The 22,770-nt window shown below is 40.9% G+C and overlaps 2 protein-coding genes across 2 annotated transcripts; one reads left to right on the forward strand and one right to left on the reverse strand.

The window, feature by feature from the left end:
* Window positions 1-3,208: 3,208 nt before the first annotated feature.
* Window positions 3,209-6,415, forward strand: SERLADRAFT_454537 (uncharacterized protein; the record flags this gene model as incomplete). The annotated part of the gene is made up of 13 exons (XM_007312041.1): window positions 3,209-3,447; window positions 3,501-3,706; window positions 3,759-3,832; window positions 3,879-4,431; window positions 4,495-4,598; window positions 4,651-4,781; window positions 4,830-4,981; window positions 5,033-5,262; window positions 5,328-5,546; window positions 5,598-5,655; window positions 5,713-5,898; window positions 5,947-6,077; window positions 6,135-6,415. 10 exons carry the CDS (start codon window positions 4,287-4,289, stop codon window positions 6,297-6,299), a joined length of 1,521 nt encoding a protein of 506 aa, XP_007312103.1.
* A 7,848-nt stretch (window positions 6,416-14,263) lies between these two features.
* Window positions 14,264-17,238, reverse strand: SERLADRAFT_404494 (uncharacterized protein; the record flags this gene model as incomplete). Its single annotated transcript, XM_007312042.1, has 12 exons — window positions 14,264-14,405; window positions 14,458-14,538; window positions 14,608-14,612; window positions 14,890-15,005; window positions 15,101-15,126; window positions 15,347-15,427; window positions 15,499-15,577; window positions 15,783-15,859; window positions 16,301-16,428; window positions 16,494-16,520; window positions 16,712-16,804; window positions 17,095-17,238. The coding sequence occupies 12 exons, from the start codon at window positions 17,236-17,238 to the stop codon at window positions 14,264-14,266; spliced, it is 999 nt and encodes a 332-aa protein (XP_007312104.1).
* Window positions 17,239-22,770: the final 5,532 nt, after the last annotated feature.

The following is a 22,770-nucleotide window of genomic DNA, read 5'->3' on the forward strand; positions in this document are numbered from 1 at the left end:
ATATGATGCAACAGTAAGGCAAAGCTGTTGCGCATGAAGTCCAAGCCCATCTGCGTGTGAATCACATACTGCGAATGTCCACACAATGTTCAACTTGAACCCTCGTCCCAGACATGTATGTCAGGCATGAGGCTTCTTGCTTGGCACTGTAGCGAAAGTTGAGAATTGTGGGAAAAAAGGGGACCTACTCTCCAACTGCATTGCAAATTTGATTCATAGTGTAATCAGCACTTGTTAGTTGGAATGGTGGGTGCCGGTGGAACCTGTGAGAGAGACCCTTTGTTCCCTACCATCACTGTCATGAGCATATTGGCAAGCTTAGACATGAAGCTTTCTCCTTACCACTCTGCCTACCTCATTACTGTACATTCCAATACCAGATGGACAGATGAGAAGAGAAGCCAGACTCCTTATGGGATCTCATCAAAGCACCTTCAGCTATCACGCAAAGCTGAATATCCAGAAGCACAATCAACACCATCAAACACCCCTTGAGCATCTCAATGCTGATCAGTTGCACCTCGGACATGTCCGTTCTTTGAAGCCTGAGTTCAAGCTTGAGTGGGATGTGGTGATGAATCATATATCAGATGCCGTGTACCATACAACCTACTTTTGATACATCAACTGGTTTGATCGGAAATATGCCAAATGCAAAAAAGAACAAGCACCATCAGATGTTGCAAAGTCGGTTGAGCAGGGAGAAATAGTGCAATCCACCACAAAGAAACCCAGAATTATGGAGGCGGACTCTTGCAACAGGATACTGAATGACAAGGTAAAGTATTGTTGTTTCAGGATCATGCTGAAGCTAATGTCTCCAGCATAAAACTTGTCGTTGTATTAGCATGTTTGTATGAAGTATGTCTCATTGCCTTCTTTTCTGTTTCACTAGGACACTGTTTTGTACCGTCATAGTATTGTCAACTGAATCCAAGTGTATCCGTTTGCTAAGCTGTACACGGACTTAAACCACAGTTGGGTATATGCTCTGAGAAAATATGTGCTAAGTAGAATGTCTGGACTGCTAATGTCAATGAGTGTAACCATATATCAACAAACAATTGACAGATATGCTGAATCCAAAGTGCATCCTCTAACATATTAATCTTCAAAAAAATAGTGCAGCATGTGGAAACTTTGTATCCTTACACTAACAAGTTACCACATAAAAAAATAACCTTACACTGCAACAGGAACACCACAAACTGGGCACACAGAGTTGTTAAAATTTTTGCTAGGTGAGCATGTTAAGCTTTGACACAGAAGAAAATTCATCTCATTATAAAATAAAACCATTAATAATAAAAGAAAATATTGGTGTGAAGCACTCTGATTGCTTGACTTCTATGACAAAAATGGATGAGCATGATTGCCAATGTATGAAGCAGTTATAGATTGTTATAGATTAGATCTGTAGTGTATGACTGTGCAGGTACATTAAGTGTACAGCATACTAGAGGTGTTGCAATCATAGCTGACATCAGAATGAGAGAGCCAAGCAATGACCTTAGTGTACAGAGTAGACTTCAGTGGAGTATAGATATCCAGGAGAACTTGGTCTTCTGCCTTTAGATGGAGCAGAGCCTGGTGTCACCTTCAACCAAGAAACAGAAGATATGAGTCTTCCTAAAATTTGGACCTATTACTTTTAAAGCTTGCTTGTAGTTCTGCTCCATATACTAACTAATTGCTTAGGTCTATCATTCTGAAGTTAGTTATGGTATTGCATATTTGAGTGCTAAACAATGACAAGTAGTAGTATGGCTTATAGTGAGGAAATAGGTACGTGGAGAAATCTGAATATTGTTTGAACAATGAACAACTGGAAGGTAATAAATACTGTACCATTCTGACCTTAAATGTATGTGAATTTGAGTGTGATATGTTATAATGCTAAGTGCATATATTGCGTCTAAACTTTTAAAGTATTTGCATTTCTCTAATATCTTTTGTTTTTGGTTTGTGCACCTGAAATTTTGGTCTATTATAAACACTGTACTTCAATACTAGTAAAGCTTTACAATAAGTAGTGGACATGGATACACAAAGCCTTAAGGCCCACAAGCCATTGACTATATAATATATATAGGGTGGTTGTTCTGCTATTAGTACATTCACCATGCAATATGTGTAGGATAACCAGCTGGAAATTTTATGTTTGCACCCTTACAGTTGACAGAATTCAATCAAAATTCCTTTACTCCATTAAATGATTCCAATGCAGTATGCTAAGGACATGAATGGTGTAGTATTATGGTGATACATATGTAATATGAATTTAGATCATAAATACTATCATTTTGCAAATGTCAACCTATTCTAATGATGGTTAAAAATAATGCATTCAATGCTTCCAAGCAATCTTAACTATATTTTTATTTGTAGTTATCATTTATATTGTTTGAATGCTGTCTAGAAATACCAGTCCAAGCCCCCCTGACACTTTGTGACATGTGATATTTCTTTGGCATTATCCCGTAGGGATGGGATTTGCCTAGATGTAAATTGCCTGGGGACTATCCCAAGTCCTGGGATTTACCCAAAAAAAATAGGCATTTAGGTTGATAGTTTTACACACAATGTTCAACCTAAATGCCCCCATTTGGAGGGTGACTGAAGTGAAACATTGCCCAAAACCAAAACCACACAAGCCACTTGTCATCAGAGAGTATATCCAAGCCAGGGCTACTCCTCTTGCTCGGAGACTTGTCAGGTGCTGGCTTGTTAGCTTTTAGTGTTGTTGAGATATTCCCCAGTAGCACTGTCATTCACTTTCTGCCAATCACTGTCCAACACAAGGCAACAGGAATTGCAAGTGCACTTATTGATAAACATTAAATCAGATCAAATGGACCATGTTAAAACACAGATTAAAACAGAATACAGCTCAAAGCAACCAACACTTAATTATTTGCCACCATTTCAAATTTAACCAGACTGATAAAAGCAATCAAAGGGAAAAAAAATGAAACTGGTTAAGTAGTAGATCATGGAGCTGTATAGTTTATAACCGCAAGTTACCGTGCATATCGCGATATAGAGAGCTGCACTTTCTGTCTGACCTCTCAAGTTCGGAAGAGTCGGGGATGATGATTGCGTGGGAACCACAGGTGACTCATCCTCCTCTCTCGAAACATTACTAGTGTGGCTGTGGAGGAGCCTATTGATGCACTTTTGCAAGTCAAGAACTTCATACTAGTACTCGCGTACCTCTCGTTATGGAGAATATGTCCCCTCTAGCAGTTCTTCAGCTACCGTATGCTTGTCGCCTGTTTTCTTCCGCATGTTGTCCTGATAAAGATCTCGTTGTCCTTCTTGCTCGCATTGGAGGAACACATACAATGAGCTTATGGAAGATGCAAGGAACTAAAAAATGGGAGATAGAAGTTATCAAAGACAAAGGCAGTAGTGAGTCAATCATGGGACTCACATGGAGTCCTGATGGTACGGATCCTATTTCATTTGTTCGTCGAACTGCCTTGACGTTACCTGATTAGGTCAGACCATTGCTGTTGCTCACCATCCGCCGCGTCTCACGCTGCATTCTCTTCACGATGGTGGCCTACAGCAGATCCTGTCTCTTCCATCAGTTTCAGACTTACCAGACATCTCTACTCATATCACCGGCATCTGGTGGTTCCGTGACCAGCATGAATATAGCTCAAGCTCCATTCCTGATATTTTACGGAGATATGATATCATCGTTAGTGAAGCATACCCTGAAACTTGAAACATAACTCACTTTCATGCTGCAGACAGGATCTCATTTCTCAGTTTCGCGATTTCTATCTCTACTGGACAATACTCGAGGAAATGGTACACAGCTGATGTATGAAGCCCATGGAACTTGTATATCTCAGACTGATATATTTCAGCGTGGATGATTTCTTGGCTTTTTGTGACTTTCAAATATCTCACGAACCACACTGTTCGCCTTGCGACACCTTCAACGCATGGCCAGCCCTTTTCCAACGTCTTTCGCAGACAACGATGGACCAGATAGACCAATTACACGACGGGATTCACTCTAATACGCTTTTAATTGCAGACAGTGCAGGCTACATACACGTGTTTTTTGGTGGGAGCTACTCCCTCGGAAGTGTTTATTTAGGTCCAGGCCTGTCGGTATCACAGTTGCTCAAACACGCTAGGTTTCCGTTTACGTTCGTCTACCTTCTACTTCCGTCAAACAATCATTATCAACGAAAATCCGACCAGTGGCCATCGAATTACCAGTCCACGCCACTGGCAAAATATATGAATTCGCCAAGCTGTCGTCAGCAATGCGTGGGTTAACGTGGTACACTACACGAGCGGTGCAGGACATGCAGACATTCTGGTTTGGCACTCAAACAGCGAGAGGCGCACGTGAAATAGGAGGAAGTTGGGTCCGTTCTCTTGAAATCCATTTCAAACACTCATTTGGAGGTAAGTGACAGACTTGCTGTCCCTGCTTGACTTGCTGAAAGTAATGCGACTGATTGAGCGAAGAATGTCACAGTGTTATTCCTGAATTGACATGTCTTCTTTTAACGGGCAACAGTTCGGATGACTTAGGAGCTTTCTTGGCAAGCGCCGAGCAGCTCGGTGAAAGGGTAGTTATTTTTGCCCTCCTTAGGGTATACTCTCATGTGGTTATATTGCCAGGGAATTCAGAAGTGGGAATCAAGCGTGGCTGACTCCCTAATGAAAATACATGAATATTCGGTCAAAATTATTATGCCTGCTCTCCAGCGTGCATACATTCTGTTGGAGGATGTTAGAGGATATTCGCAACTGTGAGAATTTAGCTTTCTTTCTCAGTAATCACTTATCCCAGTATGCAGACCTCAATATGCTATTTTTGATTTGGATACTGATGAGGTTAGCGGTTGTCTGAATCTAATCAAGCAGATCGTTTTGCTCGTGAAGTGGTTGGCTGCTATTGCGCATCGAGAACTTTATCAGTTCAAGCAATTCTTATCATTTCTACGTTACGGTCCGTCATTTCTCGCCACAGCTATACCCTTTTAAGCACAATGACATTTAGAGGCTTCCGTCAACATCCCCTCTCATCATCCACGTGTCCCAGACTTTGACACAGTTGAGGTTAACAATTACTTAATGTCCGCCTTATCACACAGTGAGCTCGATGAGTGGTTTACGGGCCCACTTTCCAACTCCATTTTACAAGACTTTGGAGATGTTTCTCGATTGAGTTCTTCACTTGTTAAAACACAACGCGTTCTCCAAGGCACTGTCAGCATTTCAAAACAGGGGGTTTGTTTCTTCCCTTCTCTATGTTTGTCGGATGCCCTTTCAATCCGCTTTCTTGATAAACACAGACAAGGCGACTGCCGCTTGACAGAAATCTTAATCACTTGCTCCACGGATTGGTAGTCCAGTCGCAAAGGATATTTAGCCGAGCATCCACTGCTATCGGTCGATCAGCTATTGTGTCGCAAGCTAAGCCGAAGGGCCAACAGGAAGAGAGGCACGCTACTTCTACTACTGATTCCACTCTCATTCGCCAGTATGTGGCTGAGCATGACCATGGCACCATGGTGAGCATTGTGAAATTATGTACATGAGACAAATCTACTATTTTGGTGTAGTCAGGGAACTTCTCTCAGTATCTCGCTATTCACGTTGTTTTGGACGTTGATTCTTTCTGTCAGTCACTTTTCCAGCTTTACTGACTTCTGCTCTAACAGTTTTTTTTTGAGACAGTGTGTCTGATCAGAATGCCATACGTTAAAGATAACAACGACACTCCTATTTTTGTGGAGGTTGCTCTCCTAAACTGCTATACAATCGAAGGTAGTTGTCAGTTGCACTCAAATTTTAACTTGTTGGATGTCGAATTTTTCGATGATGAATGCCTTGTTCTCGCTTATCAGACCCGGGAAAGTCGAGGTGCGGAATATCATATCCTTCGCACTATCCTAGCCTCACTTTTAGTAGGTTCAACATTTGTCGGTATGGTTCAATACCATAATTTAGGATTTAGAGCTCTAGAGTTTATCACGGTTGCAAATACAACTTCTCGAAACGATTTAGTAACACATGTGCTGCAAAGGTGGCGCGAGGGCAATGTTTGTATCATACTCGAGTTTTTGTGAGACTGAATTGACTTATCATGCCCAAACTAGCTTTCGTCTTTACCCATGCCAATCAGAAGTCACCGTCAGTTAGTATCTCGTGGACCAGTTTCTTTGGCCGTAAACGGGAGGCTTGGAAGAAGAGTAGTGTGTGTCCTGGATGGCAAAGGACTAATTATGGAAGTATTTGACATGGAGGAGGAAAATCATCAGTGACCAATAGTGCTGATTAACCACAATGTGGCTACCTACAACTTTGTGCATCTTTGCAACCCTTTGAAATTCAATACAAGACAATTGTGCACAACTAAGAACTTCGCTTACATGCAGCATATGTTCCGAAATGTTTGTTAAAATGCTTTGCAAAAATTGTTATTTAGGTCAACATTTTAACTACTTTAAATTGCAAATCTCAGCTATGAAAATACATCAAATGCATCAAGGGGCTACCAAACAGGGAATGTCTGACCCCGACTTGATTTTTTTCCATTTGATTCATATCTCCTGAACACATTGCTCAAACATGACAACTGGAGAACCATTTGAATGCCAAACATCTCATCTACACTGATAGGCTTAGTTACAATATATATGTGGTAATTTTTCAAGCTTGATTGGCCTTTGAATGAGTGAGCTATAAGCTTTACAAAACATGGTGAATTTAGCAAAATCAAGTCGGGGTCAGGTGTTCCCTTTTTGGATGCCCTTTGAAATGCACTACTTATTTTGTAGGCTTGTAACCAACCGGTTCTGACACAAAAGTCAGAACTGGCTGGTACACACGGACCTCATTTTGGCAGGACACGTGACATCCCACCAAATGTGAGTCAGGACTTAGCAGAACCTAATAATCACAATGAAAGTAGCATATGTTACAGTTGTAGTATGCAATGGACTATGTAGTGACAATGGGTCTTGAACAACTGACAGATAGGAAAATCACAAAACATTTATTAAGTATCAGCTACAACAACAACAGTGACCTGTGGCTCCCTTTTGTACAAAATCTACACTATTTGCTGCACCAGTGGCTCTGTGTCCCCCAATTTTGCATCTTGTAAACACAGGCAGATCAGAGGGGAAGAATTACATCTATGTTGTAGGACATGCCGGTAGTGAAGGGACATGCAAACAGGTTGCAATCAGACAAATTCTGATGGTTTTCTCAGTTATGACAGTGCGGAGGGCTTAAAACGATGTAACCAGATGCATTTTACTACTTCAATCGAGTTCTACTGAGTGACCACAACCTATAAGCTAACAACATTGAAATTTGGTCAAGTCCCGTGTCACAAATGCATGACCTGCCATGTTACAGTCCATATTTACCAGTCCGTTTGCAAGCTCACAAATTTTCTAATTAATTGATTATTGAATCCGAGTTTGCTTTTGGTACTGGTCACAAGTCTACTTATTTTGTTATGAGTTTCAATCATGGGTTAAATTATAAATGTCACAAAATATGAAAATAAATGAGTATGATAATGATTTTATCCAGCATTTTGTTATTCCAATATTAGACATTTTATATACATGGCACGGCACAACACAAAATACTTATTTCAGCCAACATTTTTGAGGTAACAAAAACAACTAATTTGTCCTTGTGCAGGCTAGAAAAATTGCACATAGTAAGTGCATTGTATCATCCAATACACAACAAAATGATGGGAGACATTGCACAAAGATTGTTCCCCCCAAGGACTAACAAGAGTGATTGGCATGTATATTGTTATCATGGTACACCATTTGTCCGATTTCAGAGAGCCAGCAGTGGGATCACCGACACAGAGACAATCCATGATGGCTCACTGGATACCCTTGGTCTTTGGGTCCACTGAATAAAGTGGTTAGCATTGGTTAAATATGTCAGCAGAGATCTAGCTTACCCAGGACACAAGGTATTTCGCCTAATTGATCTTCTTTATTGTGCTGGTTTTGATGACTGGCACCAGCTAAAGGCTGTTCCCTACAAAGGCCAATGCACTCAAGTATTTAGCCATCAGGTGGCTTTATAAACTATCCATTGACTTTTTTTATTAGCTGGTGCTTCATCTTTCACTGGTTGGCACAGAAGCCTGTGTATATCTTTGACTTGTTTGACTTCTCCCCTGCACAGCTGACTTGGATTTTGGGGTCTACTTGAGTGAAATCATGCTTGAAAGCAGGCATAATCTTGGAAGGTGTGAGGGCAGATTTTTTTGTGAGGAAAAGCGCTTCATGAAAGTGTAGCTGAGCCAGTCCTTAAGCAGACAATGCAAATGCATTGGGTCAGCAATTAGTTAACAAGTAGGATCCCAATGAGGAAGCTGTGTGGGCACCAGTCAGGGTTGCTCAAATCAGTCCTTTAGAGTGTAGACTTATGGAAGAAATGGCATGTGGTACAGAAGTGGTGACTGGTGGTCCCTCTGAGGTGGGATGTTTTGTGGCAGGAAGATCACAGAAAGTGTTGAAAACAGCGCTACATGTTGTCTTACCATGTGGTCATGTTGCCATGTGGGAAAAACAAACACCTCAATCCTGGCAAATGACCATATCATCTATTAAAAGTTGGAGAGAGTGATTAAGTTGCTTGAGGGGAGGTTTGTGTGGCCCAGGTATAATACCTGCAAGATACATGTATTCAGGCTTATATTGAATGTCAGCTGGAAGACTTGACAGGTGCAGGATATTATTACAAAAGATGTAGAGGGTTCACGGATATTGAGCCCTTTGTTGTTGAAGAAGCCTACATTGATTGAGTATAGATAGCAGCCTTCATCTCCTTTATCAATGAAAAGTACACCAGGCTCCAGCCCTTCAAAGGTCCGAATGAAGTCAGCATGTAAGATATTGAGTTCATCATATGATGTATCTATTTGTTTCTCTAGGTCTTCTTGAGATAACGAATCACTCAAGTAGTTGAAGAAATGATGATATACAAAAAATTTGAAGGGCTCATTTGCCTCAAGAAGGAGAGTGTCACAGATGCCCAAATCAGGTTTTGGTCTGTTTGTACACTTTTTAGGGTACTGGTCTATACAAGACCCAGGCAATCTAGCACCTTTGTAGGCATAGTTACATGAGGGGCAGACAGTGTAAGTGGTGGATTGACCCTTTAGATTGAATTGCAATAGTACTATATGTTTCGATACACAATTTTTGGACTTACTAACTTTTTTTTTCAGTCTTCACACACTGATGCCATATGGCACTTTCCTTTTGTTCAGACTCCACTTTTACTGTCTTGTGCTGCGCTGCTTCTCTTTATTTTTGAATACAAAGTCTCTCACGCAGTGGAGCTAGTCCACGGGCTGCGACCTATGATATTATCAGCCACCATTTCTATCAACTGTATAGTACAATATATACAAATAACCTGTAGTAGTATAAATACCTCAATAGATCTAAAAGACTCTTTAGCTAGTCCTCCTATTGTATACCCACAACTAACTCAGTCCTACCATTAAGGGGTTTATCCACTCCTAATTCCCTCACACTTGCTTGTCTGAAGTTGTGTGCCAGAGTATCAAAACTTTGGTTGCTATATTAGGACTCGCTCTTCTACTCTCTCACACTTTGTGCAAACCTGGACCACAGGGTTAAGTGGACTTCTTTTGAACATTGAGACTTGGGTGCCAGTCAGGTGTTGAGCATTTTCTAGCCAGCGGAAACCAAGTGTGTGCCCCAATCCTGCAGGTGAGCTCCTCAGGATAAGGTACTAGAGAGAATCAAACATTACAAGGCCCCCAGTGTTAAGGGGAGTACTATAGTTCAGTAGTTGGTGTGGAACTACTGTTGATTAGATTTTACATACAAAAACTTCTCTTTCTCTTTCCTCTGACCAGGCCAGGCACTTGCCTCCGCCAGTCTGGAGAAGGGTTGACAGCTTAACAAGCAGACCACCCCCTGATAGCCCACTTCAGGCTCTTAGCTTGATCATCCTCACCAAAAGGTTGGGGCTAAGATCCCCCTTTTCATGGTCTATCTATAGCTATTAGGGACTAGACCTATTTGATATGGGATAGTCCCATTTATTATCACAGGTCCCATCCTTATACATATAGGGATGGTCCCTTCAAATATCACATTTCACCTGGTGCCAAGGGTCTAATGGGATAAAGCCACAAATGCCAACTATTTAATTTGCAGGTTACATAATAATTCCCACAGGTGTGCACTATATGGACTGGGTGGACTGAAAGTAGATGGTGCAGACTAAATACAGACTGTATGGACTATATAGATTGTGAGGACAAATAATTGAGAAGTGAATTAGATAATAATAAGTAATACAAGAGAGATTTGAGTGTGGAAAATGATAGAAATATGTACCTAGCCAAAATGGGAACTATGCAGTGGTACAGCATAGCAAAACACACAATGAAATAAGCTTTTGCATATTTTAAAGCTAATAGAGAATTAAGTAACTTTTGATGCAGTTATAGAATACTTTCTTAAGAGAATTGTTTTACAAGGGTAAATAATTGTCTGACAACCCTGCTGATTTCCTTGTTGAGATGTGACTTGGAAATTTCCAAACTCAAATCTTCTCTTGGTAGTAATAATAGTAGGATGTCACAACACATAAAGAGATCTACACCTATGTGTAGTGATTCAGACCTTTAGAGCACACAGCCAATTAGTATGTTTCCAAGTACACCATGGTAGTTCAGTTTGTAAAGTACCAGACCTTGAATACTGGAGTCCCAGTTCAAGCCTTGGCCAATGTATGTTTTCTCTTACTAAATAAATTATATAATCTATAAGTAGAATGAGTACTAGTAAATATTGATAATGGTTCTTCAAGATGGATGTTGCCTAGATATTATAAATATTATGTATGAAATAAGCTAATAGCAGGGTAAAGTCATTAACAACTAAATATACTAGCTACTGCAGTTGCTGCTCAAGATCTGAGAGTTGGCAGTGCAGGAGCACTTTATCTTATGAGGTCCGTGTAGTATGCACACCATGCACAGCAAAACTAATCTGTGTCATTGTTTAGTGAGAGATCTAACACGTGAATTTTAATGGCTCACCTTGCTTTCCTTAATATTATGCTCCTTGCATCACAATTTCAAAGGATAGCCTGACAACAAACTTGGTCTTGCTTTTTGGGTGGTTAAAGGAGTATGTCTTCCAATGTGTTACTAGAGGACATCTTGGCCAGAATGAGAATGATTTATGCTAAATCTTGTAATTTGGAGGCAGATTTTGTACAAATATCTGTGAGCTTGATTATATTACTTGCCTCCAGCCAGCATGTACACAATTGTGCTTTGGCAATGTGACAAATAGCTTGGTGAAGGTTTTGGTGGAAGGGTCCTTTGGTCTGCACATATCTAATTCCTTTCCTCTCAAGCAGCATGAAAGCATGCATGAGTCCACACCCTGCACTAGTACCTAGATATTGTTGATGGATCAAATTTGCAAACATCATTTGTAAGTAGAACTAGCTGAAGATGGGGATCGTCCAATCCATCTGGTCAAATGAATTATAGTCTTGAGCACGGAAGTGGTATAAACCATGCAGACATTCAACAGTCAACTGGTCGCGAATCCAAGGAATAACATGGTGAAGTTCAGTCATCTGTTGCTGGTCTTAAGAGTCAAAGCCAAGTTGCTTGAACCACTTGGTTAATATTTTGTTGTTGCCTTTGTACCTTGTTTCTTCTATGTGGACAGTACCTAGCATATACTATTTTGTGATGTAGGCTTCACCAGAGGGAAGCATATAGACAGGTGGGGTTGATGTAAAGACAAGCAAAGCTCGTTCTTTGTATGTTGCAAAGGAAAGTTCAGGTGCCTGTGTAAGGAACAATAGCACTTGGGATAAATCACGCTGATGGTGGGAGAGTGCAGCCTAATTTTCCAGTAGTCATTTACAATTTAACATGAGAAGTATCTTGTGTCCATTGGTCTGGTATTCTTGAAAACTACGGTTGCACAGAGGCTTGATGGGTGGCGCATTGGGCAGGAAGAAAACTGTGGCAGCCATACCACTGTTAAAATGACTGTGATTATCCACTCACTGTGAATATACTCAGAAGAGGATGTTAAGGTTGTCATGTGATAGGACAAATGGCATTTGCTGGATTTGCTTGCATACTTTTGCCATCTGGTTTGTACAAATAGCTTTGAATGTGCGGGTGGTCCACTAGTGACTAATGGTTATATACAGAGTGCAAAGGAGATTGAGGCTTTTGGCAGATATCCCTTGTGAGTGAAGGAATATGATGATCAGCTTGGGCCATTGTTTATGGTGGTGTGAATGAGAGAACATGATTTGAAAGATTATGGAAATCATAACATGCATATTATGGGTAAACATGAGAAAAGTACAGTTCTGTTACTCAACAAGGTCAGAGCTCTGCTTTGTATTCCTTTTTTCCTGTAACTTGGTCCTTGTTCAATGCTGTAGAAGTGCCCATAGTATTTCCATCATCAAACCTGGGTGTTTGAAGCTTGAGGACAAGGTTTCCAAAGAAGAGGCTCTCCTATGCAACCAAATGAAAACTTCTCGAGGACTACCTTGGCTCTACTTGCCCATGCATTGTGGGTTACTTGTGCGTACAGTGGCTTGGACCAATGTTTGAGAATCTCAGGTAATTCCTTGCTGACCATGAGGTTTGTCCTTTCATAGCAAATTTTGGGATTAGTGGTACACTCATGATCTCCCCAGCTCACATAATCAAGGAACAAAGGGAGGTTGAGGCTGAGAGATGACATGTATTTGAGAATGGCTCAGATTTTAAGGACAGGACTGTTGTGGAGCTGAATCTTGAGGGATGCAGTATATTGCACTTGAATTGGGAGCTGGGGAGGGTCCTCAGAGTCACTGCCAGATTTTGTGTTAGTAGGATTGGAAAATACATGTTTCCTACTCTGTGCTAAAGGTGCAAATGGATTGACTTTGTTGTTAAACTGGCAGTATGATCAATCTCACAGTCAATCATGGCAAGAGATAAGATAATAGTTCTATTATTATTATGTTACAAGGGTGCCTGGCTAACAAGTGTAACTTGATGCACTCAGCCTGTATCAAATGTTTCCAGACGCTAGTGCGGAGTGCTAGCTCTGTGTTCGAGACTAAGAAAATATGTGATCACTTCATCAATTTCCTGAATGCTAGCATCCAATGCAAGTATCTGTATGCTGATAGACCACCATAAGGGAATCAACCACTTTTATCAATGAGTTAAAAAATGATGAAATTGGCATGTAACCAAGTTATAATATAAGCAATAACCATAACATCAATAATAATTACATAGACTACTCTAATTGAACATATAATCATATAAAGGGACAACAGTTGCCATTTACAGTATTTTCTGTGGAAACTGGTTGTAAAGTACAAATATTGTAAGCAACTGTAACACATTATACAAGGTCACCACAATTGTTCCATTTGGGAGGGAGAAAAAAGGAATTTAGGTCCATACACAATCTATGTAATGATTGTTAAACTGTGGTCCAATGGGCATGTTTATGCTTCTATGTGCCACTCTTTCGGCCTCACACAAAGATTGCTAGAGAAGGAAGCTGTCTGCAAGGGAATTATTGACTATATTTTGAAGAACCTTATCATGCAATAAATGATGTAATTTATAATTTATATGCAGGCCAAAATCCACCTTAGACTGGCATGTAAAATGACAAACATCTAGTGTCAGGTTGTATCCCTCAGAGATTAATCGCTTCCACTACAATGAGCTCTAAAGCAGAAGCATATATCCTATTCAGTATCTACTACTGCAAACATAGCTGCTTTTCCTATACTAATGTAAACTATATTCTATCATACAGGTATTTACAAGCTATAGACACATATTGTGACAATAATTTCAAGGCTCCTGAATTAGCTTGGTCTCCGCAATCCTACACATTTTCTTGATACAAATATTTTCCGGTATAGATATTCTGCTTTACTATAAGGTCATACATAGGGTTCCAAAGCTGCCAACCATCAGCAAGTTCTCAGAAACTTGGCTGCCTATTGCTATGACTCGTAATCTTGTCATTATCTTATATTTAATAGCAGTGGGGTTTATATTGCTACTAATGTTGTACAAAAATATGCTGGCCAAGATTATCTTCTATATTAATTTTCAATTGCATGGGATTCAGACATATGTTATTTATTCATAGCACTTGGTGGCACAAGAAATAGTAGATTACAACTAACTAGCTTCTCATTAAATCTCTGTAAATGACTGTTGCCGATACTGATCACCCATTTGCTCTTGTGCCAAATACTGCTTGGCTAAACGGGAGACTGACATATTCTTGTGTAACTCTGCAGGAGCAGCAATTTTACGGTCATGCCCAAATACTCGCCTGTTAAGTGGTAAATAACTCATGTTTGATAGACAATACCCACATTACTCACTGATTCCACCACAAAAGCATTTCATTGACCTTAGCTTGATTTACTGGTCCAGGTGGGGCTTCAAAAAATTTCACAATGTTGCTATATCAATCTTTGTAGTCAAAGTCCCCATCAATAGTACGCCTGGTATTTAGGTGAGATAAAGCATACCGAAGCTAAAAAAACAGAAGCATGAACTTGATTTGAAGAAACAGGCGGGTCTCTAACCTGAACCACTGTGTATGCAATAGCACGTGGTTTAACAGACTTCATCTTGAGTAAGTTTGCTACATGACTTTTTGTGGACCTGTCTCCTTGAGTTTTGCATTTATGACCAGGGGGGTTCACAGGTTTTGATTTTGTGGACTGAAGATGGGGACGTAAAGATAAATTTGAAAGCCTGTTGCAAGGTAGTATTATTTTATGGAGAAGATTGATTCATTATGTAAATACCTTGATGAGTAAAGCAGAGCAAGTTAGGCCCACTTCTACATTGCCCGCATCGTACTGGAAACCATTCCTTGTGTCATAGAGGAATGATGGCCAAGAAAATGTTGTCACAAGATAATCTGGATGGTTTTCTCTTATATTTTTCATGACACTAACTCAGTCCAAGTAAGTTACAGATTGCTATAATATTGTTTATAAGGAGAATCTTACTTACATCTCATTGTCCCAGTCATACATAATCTATTGAACATAAGAGCCCATCAGTGACATGATGTTCAAAGCCATGATCATCTTTTGTATTAATTACTGAGAGGAAGATTTAGTGGGTGGTAAGCAGCTGTAAGCCAGTACACATTTTCACGTTTGAGGCTGCTGGCATTGTCACTGTGAGCAGCATCTGTGCCCTTACATAGCTAGACCAAGGTGAGTTGAGTAACAATAGCCACTTCACAGAGCATACAAAGTCTGGAGATCTTGAGGATCTGTTTTGACCAAGCACTTCTTCAGGAATGGAGGGTAAATGGTCAGCTTTTGAATGGCCCTATAAAGATGATATTGGCTGATACAGAAAGCCACATGAGTAGAACAAAATCAAGAAAATTGAATACATACGCTGGGGTGTGTTCTAAAGTTTCTCCTGAGAGCTGGGACTCAGCTTTGGCAATCAGACATTGATTGCTCTCCACAAGGGCTGTCATACATAGCAACAAGGCGGCAAATGGCACAGGCTCAATTGATCAGCACAGCACTCTCCCTGTGCAACAGCAAGTTGATATTGGTTCAAGCTTATGGGTACCATGGTAATAAAAATAATAGAACATACAATCTTTGTTTTGCTTGTGGCTATCCTCTAAGGGACTTTAATGCCTCAATGTCATCTTCCAAAGCAGCTATACATTGCTTTGCCCTGGCTTCAACGGCTATGGCACTGCGGTTGTCAAAGTTTGAGTCTTTTTGGTTGCTACTTGCTGAACTAAAAGGATCGGACAACATATGAAGAAACAAACAATTGCTGCTGTGGCCAGTGCACTGTGGAGGTGAAATAATACAGTTGAAGACCTTCAGAATAGGCTCATATATATAGTAACACTACTACCTTTAAAACACAAGAACTGGTCAGCAATGATAGTGTGCCCCCCCGCCCCCCCCAACGGACGGAACACCACTGCAATGCACGTCGGCATCTGTGCAAGGCAAACAGTCTTTGCTCCAGGCAACTCAAATGGCAAAAGTGTGATCAACATTCATACATTACTAATTAATGGCCAGTGGACTGCCATGTGCACCATCTAGTTGAGAGAAAAATTATTATGCTGAATTAAGATCTCCCAGCACAAGTTATACAATGACCACAACCACTCCGTCAATTGAATCAATCATGCAATTGATGGCTGCTAATTCACAACCTGCATACCATCTTATGTAGGATGTGATGTCAAGGTCAAGACAATTCTGCTCAATTGAGACCTCCCTGGACCAGCTATGTGAGGACCAGATTTCTTTGTCAGTCCATTGATTCAGGTGTTTGATGCTATCCTGACCCTAACAATGCACATTACGGTCAGAACTTGAAAGCCTTTCAAACAGGCTGGTCAACCAAACCTCACCTCAGCATCATGGTGCTTTTCAGAATCCTAATACACGGTGATCCCATAAAGTGCTTGGTTGATCTACTTGAGGCACTGACTCTCAAGGTCCCTGACAATGGCGATCACTTCAATCATTAATCTGATAATGTAAACAGAGCTATCTCTGCTCAGTGTAATACAGTATTGTTCCATTCAGAAGTTGTCGGAATCCTTGTCATTTGTAAAGCCAGACTCACCTGTGTGACGTAGATGTCCTTGTGTCCCATAAGCCAGCCGTATACAGTGTACCCTGGAAGCGCTTGATAGTACTTGAGGCTCTGAAACACACACTGCATGGTGCATGGCACCAATGTATTCTGGGCACATAAATTCCAGTGTAGCCGAGTGTGGGAACAGTGCAATCAAAAAAATCTGTAAATCTGTCAGCTACATGTCACAAGACCGTGCAGTTTTGTGTACAAAAGTCTTCTTATCTATATGGAACAGACTCAAAATTTGTCAGATGATAGGTACTGATAGCTAAAAAGCTTAGATGTCCAAAAAAGAAAACTAGTCATTAATACTACACCATGTAAAAAATAGTACCTCCAAATCATATGCCCTGATACCACAGACAAACCAAATGTACCATGCTGTCTATTATGGTTCTTACAATCCTTACTACAAATGTCTGATATGGTCCAATGACACCATCCAGGCTCATATGGTTGATGTGAACCAAACAATGATTCTCCAAACAGTATCCCACAACCATATGGCCCATGATGGTTCATACAGTACATACCACAAATGTTTGATATGGTCCACAGTAAGATCTTTGCTTATATGGTGTACACATACTGAATTATATGCTTGTTGTATGTTTCCTAATAACTATATGACAAGACATAATTTATACCATCCATACCACCACCATTTCAGATGGCCCACCACAACTATCCTTCATCATATGGTTGACACAGACCAAACTGTATTCTCTCCATATGGAACCAGACAGTTGTAATATGCCAACTGTGTTGCTTTGCATGTTTTCAACTACAAAAAGTATATACAGCACCTATTGAATAATATAGTACCCTCCAACCATATGAGCCATAGGTGGAACAGTCCAATGAGACCATATTCTATGGTGTGGTGCTTTATTTTCTTATGTGGTTTGTAGGGATGGTATGCTCAGCACGTCATTGCTGTTGTCATTTTCACACACATTTTATTATGTAAGACTTTGCAGCGGGCTGTACCACTCTTTTGGTGGTAGGCTGTACATGTCTATTCCGCCGGACATCTGTCTAGTCTGATTAGATTATGTTTGGCCATTGTACTGGTCTCATTTCACACCTCTGACAGATGCTCAGTTCTATCAGGAAATTAAAGAGAGTCCTACAAACATTGTTTTCTGATTCTCTTTCTATACAAGCTGGATGGCAACTTGAATCTGTGTGCCAGTGAGTCATGGAAATGGCACGGCAAACTTTAGCCATACCAATCTCCATGAATTCAATTTGAACAAAGCCTCATCAATGCCTCATCGCTAGCACAGAGAAATATTTGTTCAGTTGCATCAAACAGTCCATAACCTATAGCATATTAATACTATTGTAAACTATTATACATTTTCCAGATTACAATCTGGATTCGAGCATTTTTCCCTCTGTCCGCATGAGTAGGTTGCAGAAGTTGATGTGTGACTTTTTTTGTACAGCCCACAATATTGACATCTTGAGAGAAATTGGTTTCATAATATACATATTGATATATGTATAGTACTTCAAGTTATTCACAAATATGGACTTGGGCTCGAGAAATTGGCCTAAGTGGGTAGGCTAAAAAATGGATGAAGATTCTGATGGGACTTCAAGTTGAATGTTCAAAAACGTGACAATTTCCGTGAGATAATTTCAAAATTAGATTTTCACTAGTCACTAATGACTAGTGGCAACTAACTTTCCAGACTTTTTCTGATGTCTTTTTGTCGACCTCGAACATATACTCGTAAGGCCAAACAATCCAATTCTTTTTTACTTGCCCATGATACTTTGGGGAACAGCCACAACCAGACAACAGTTTCAATTAAACCACACATGCCCCTTCTCAAGTGTTGCGGTCAAGGCACTAAGAATATATATTTACCTGGACCCAAGCCCCTTGTGACACTCCCAAGGCGCCATTATTTCACTCAAACATTATCTACCGAGGGAGATAGCCATTCTAATAGCTTCCTACCAAATCAAGAGGCCCAGCACGGTTCACCACGATGCGACCATGTTTCAGAGAATGGACTGAACAACACTCTGCATGTCACAACAGATCCTGAGGCATGGCGAGTGAGAGAGTTCTCGAAGTCCAATACTCAATGGAAAAGGTGGAGAGACAATGTTATACCCTCCCTCACCAGGCCGTATTTAGTGCTACTATCTCAAACTTGCTGTCTTTGTAATGCTCCTACTTTCAATGATCCAAGCGAGAATACTGGCTGTGCTTGTGGGCTCAGGAAAAAACTAACGGTCACTTCTGTTTCATTTTTCAGTGAATAAACTATTGTCTAAGCGGTTGTACATTTGCTGACTGGTGGCCAGGTATAGAAGGCATCAATATTTTGTGGTGCAAATGCCAACCTACTGCATTGCAGCTCCTTCATAGAGGCATATTTCCCTGTTCCCCTGTGGCTCCCACACTTGGCGTCGATATTCGACTACTCGAGTTTGTAAGGGTGTTGTTTGCGCAAACTCCACCGGATGTGACAGCCCTAAGCAACACTCTCAATTCTTTTTAAGAAAAAGAGGGTACCAGCTATCTGCTAAGGTATGTTGATCATTGGGGTTTGATTTTCTATTTGAAACTGAGTGCAATCACCTGACAGGGGAGCCTGTGGCGTTGATTTGGCAATGCCCTGCACTGGTATACCATACTTGTAAGGTCAAGTAAACAATATATCCAAGAGAGAATCAAAGAAGCTCAAGCTGCCACAAATCAGCCCTCGAGTGGAGATGCGCCAAGTAAATATTTACGCCAGCGTTGCCCCCTCTGCTTTGGCACAAGGCCAACTCCGAGTGAGGGATTGTAAGTCTCTTATCTCTTACTCTACTGTCACACTAATTTTTCTTTGAGCCCTGACTGTATGGTGTGTTTGGATGCTTGCTTTACTTAGAAACGTGGGCGCAATGTAAACAATACTCACACTCAAGGCAGCTTTAAAATGTGTGAATCTCTGTTCTTGTCACAAGGCGAAGTGACGAAGATGGAGGATTACGTAGCCCATTGCTGAGAAGGTTATCAAGTAGAGACAACTTGTAGAGAACACTGTCCGGGCCCATCTGCAATAGACGGATATGAGCAAGGCATGGCGGTTCCAAAATCGGTGCTGGATGGATGTAGGGAATCGTTTCTTGCTGCTGATGAGAAGCGAGAGAAAGCCAGTTAAATTTTTTTTGCAAATACTGGGCTCTTTTTTGCAGGCACGATCATGTACTTGGCTCGCAAATATGACCTTGGCAGGAGAAAAACAACATTATGCGCTCGCCCTCCTGAAAAAATTGCTCAACAACCTCCCACAGTCCAGGAAGATTGGTGTACTTTATGATATTGCGTGTCAGCTTCATTGATCTTGCATCAAGCGGAATTTTCTGGGACGCAACCTTCAATGTATCTCTTTTGCTCTATTGGTATTCCACACTTATGGCCACCAATGGCCTTGTCAGATTATTTATCATCCACAAAAGTGCATAGGGTTTGGACTCACAGATGGTGAAGGCTGTGAATGATTCTGGAGCTCCATCTGAAATTTAATACCCTCATTGAGGGTGTCTAGTGTAAGTGTACTTATAGCATCCAACACAGGGTGTCACTGATTTCATCCATAGTATCATCAGCGCCTATTTGTCCAAGTTCCTGAGCAAATAATTGCTGCTTGCACTTGGTCAGTGGCTATCTCGGAAATGGTTGCAATGTCAGCAAAAAAACAATGCAGCCGAGATGGCTCTTCAAAACTTATCTACCGACAAGGCCATTCTGCGGGACCAGTAGAACCATCAAATTTTAACACAAACTAAACCACCGATACATATGTACCTGATCTTTTTGTGGCTGTTTAGCCTCTGAAATTATAATATTTAGGTCGCACTCCTAGTCAAGGCAATCAGACAATTGATCCTATCTTTGCTGAAAATGCTTGATATACGCCGCCAAGATTTGCAAGACCTGGAAGCAGAACTTTTGGGTGATCAAGGCATTCACATTGTGGAACTAGAGACAAACATTTCAGAGCATTGTGCAAAGTGCTCTCAGTTAGAGGATAGTATCTCTCAAAAGAAGGCACTACTACGAGTTGAAGATTGAGCTAAATTAGAAAGTTTGAAGAAAAATACCTATTTACAGCTTTGCATGAACGTGCTCACGTTAAAACACTGCATCAGAGAGTGTTTGTGAGGGCCAAAATTTGAATTGAAGAGGTTAGAGAAATCTTATAGACGGACAGTAAGCTGTAAGTGTCACATTTTATCTTCTTAGGTAGTTCAATATGTGATACTGTGTTACCAGGCTGCAAGCTTCCCGGAAAAATCAAAGCATCTGTGAAAAGACAAGAGCCTGGCATTGTCAAACTCACAAGCACCTATAATCGACTTTGTGATCAACCGAAGGCGCTTATTCAACAGAAAAAGGCTCCTCGCAATGTAGTCCCCCCCAGTCTATCTTTTGTGAAGGCCTCTTTAAACCCGATGTGGACGATGATATTTGGCAAGACACTGGCCTGAATGATGAACCGGGGGATGAAGCACCTCTCTTCCTCATAGACAATGACGTCCAGAAAGGTATTCAAGCCATGTTGGAGCTTGACCAATGCGAAGAGGAGCAGAAATGTTTGATGGAGGAAAGGTGTTTGATGCAACAGTGGGTGACAGAGGAGTGGAAATATCTCAATGAGGCCCGCAAAGCATTCAGTAAAGATTCAACTTTTATTTTCACAGACAGCCAACTGACGTTAGCAACCTAGTTCAAGATTCTGTAGTGATGTATCACTTGGATCGCTATGCAGAGTATATTTGCAACTTGTGCATAATGTGGCAAACTAAGACCCGCGCTCTTTCATGTGCATGGGTTATGCCAGAGAGCTCAGTCTAAAGGAGTCATAACACATATGACCATAGTAGGCTGTGACCTTGAATGCACAACTTCCAACTCAAGTTGAACTGAACTGCATCCATATGATCACCACCGATGCCAATCACTTCAACCTGAGCTGCAGGTTCAAAAGCCCCAATGTCTGTCAAATATCTTTTGGCATTGGCAGAATTTCCTTGAAAATATGCTATTTATTATTGTAAGTTTGCCTTGGTATGCTCCATAAAGCAATTATTCCGTTTCTTTCCACTGTTTCTCCTTCATAATCCTTCCACAACAGTGACAATGGCTCAGGCCATAGTTTTTACTACAGGGTGTATGGTGTTACAATACACAATTTTTGGACCTTTTACTTCCATTCTCCGCTTTAACTTTTTTCTTCAAGAGCTCTCACAAACTTGTACTGCAGGGCACTATCCTTCTGTTCAGACTTCCACTTTCCTGTGCCACACTACTTTTCTTTATTTTAGATACAAAGTCTCTCATGCAGTGGAGCTGGTCACATGGGCTGCGCCCTATGACATCATTAACCACTGCTGTCATCAACTGTATAATACATAAATACAAACACTCTGTATTAGTTTATAAACCCCAATAGATCCAGTTGTCAGAACCGCAACCTTTCGGAGGAACAGAGTTCAGAGTACAGAGATGGAGTAGAGAGTTTAACAGAGTACAAGGTTTGGAATTGACTTAGCTTGTGTGCTAGGTCCTTCCACGGACCTTGGTCCCTAACTTGATGGAGTGGACGGATGAGAGTAGAGGATGAAAAGGTAGTAGAGTAAAGGCCCTTTGGGGAAGGACCAGAAAACTTAGAAAAGGGCTTGTAAAATGCAAAGGAATCTAGTGGATATTTGAACTGCAGGAACAAAGTACAGGAGCTACACCTTATATACCGTTGGAGGAGGAGGAGTGTACCATAAGGTCTAAACTACAGAGTACATGAGGAGTATGAAATGTGTGTAGGAAAATGTATGGCAAACTAGAAGTCCAGTGCAGGAGTATTGGAGCGGATGTCCAGAGTACCATGTGGGGATGGGGCACAGATGGGGCACATGGTTATGCCAACCGGCAGGACACGAGGAGTGTAATCCTGGGAGTACCAAAGATTTGGGGGGTTCAGACTTGAGAAATGTCCTCTTCAGAGATCCTGGAGTTGTGCCTTCCGGCATGGATA

Source organism: Serpula lacrymans (assembly GCF_000218685.1).
Source record: "Serpula lacrymans var. lacrymans S7.9 unplaced genomic scaffold SERLAscaffold_1, whole genome shotgun sequence".
Classification (NCBI taxonomy): domain Eukaryota; kingdom Fungi; phylum Basidiomycota; class Agaricomycetes; order Boletales; family Serpulaceae; genus Serpula; species Serpula lacrymans.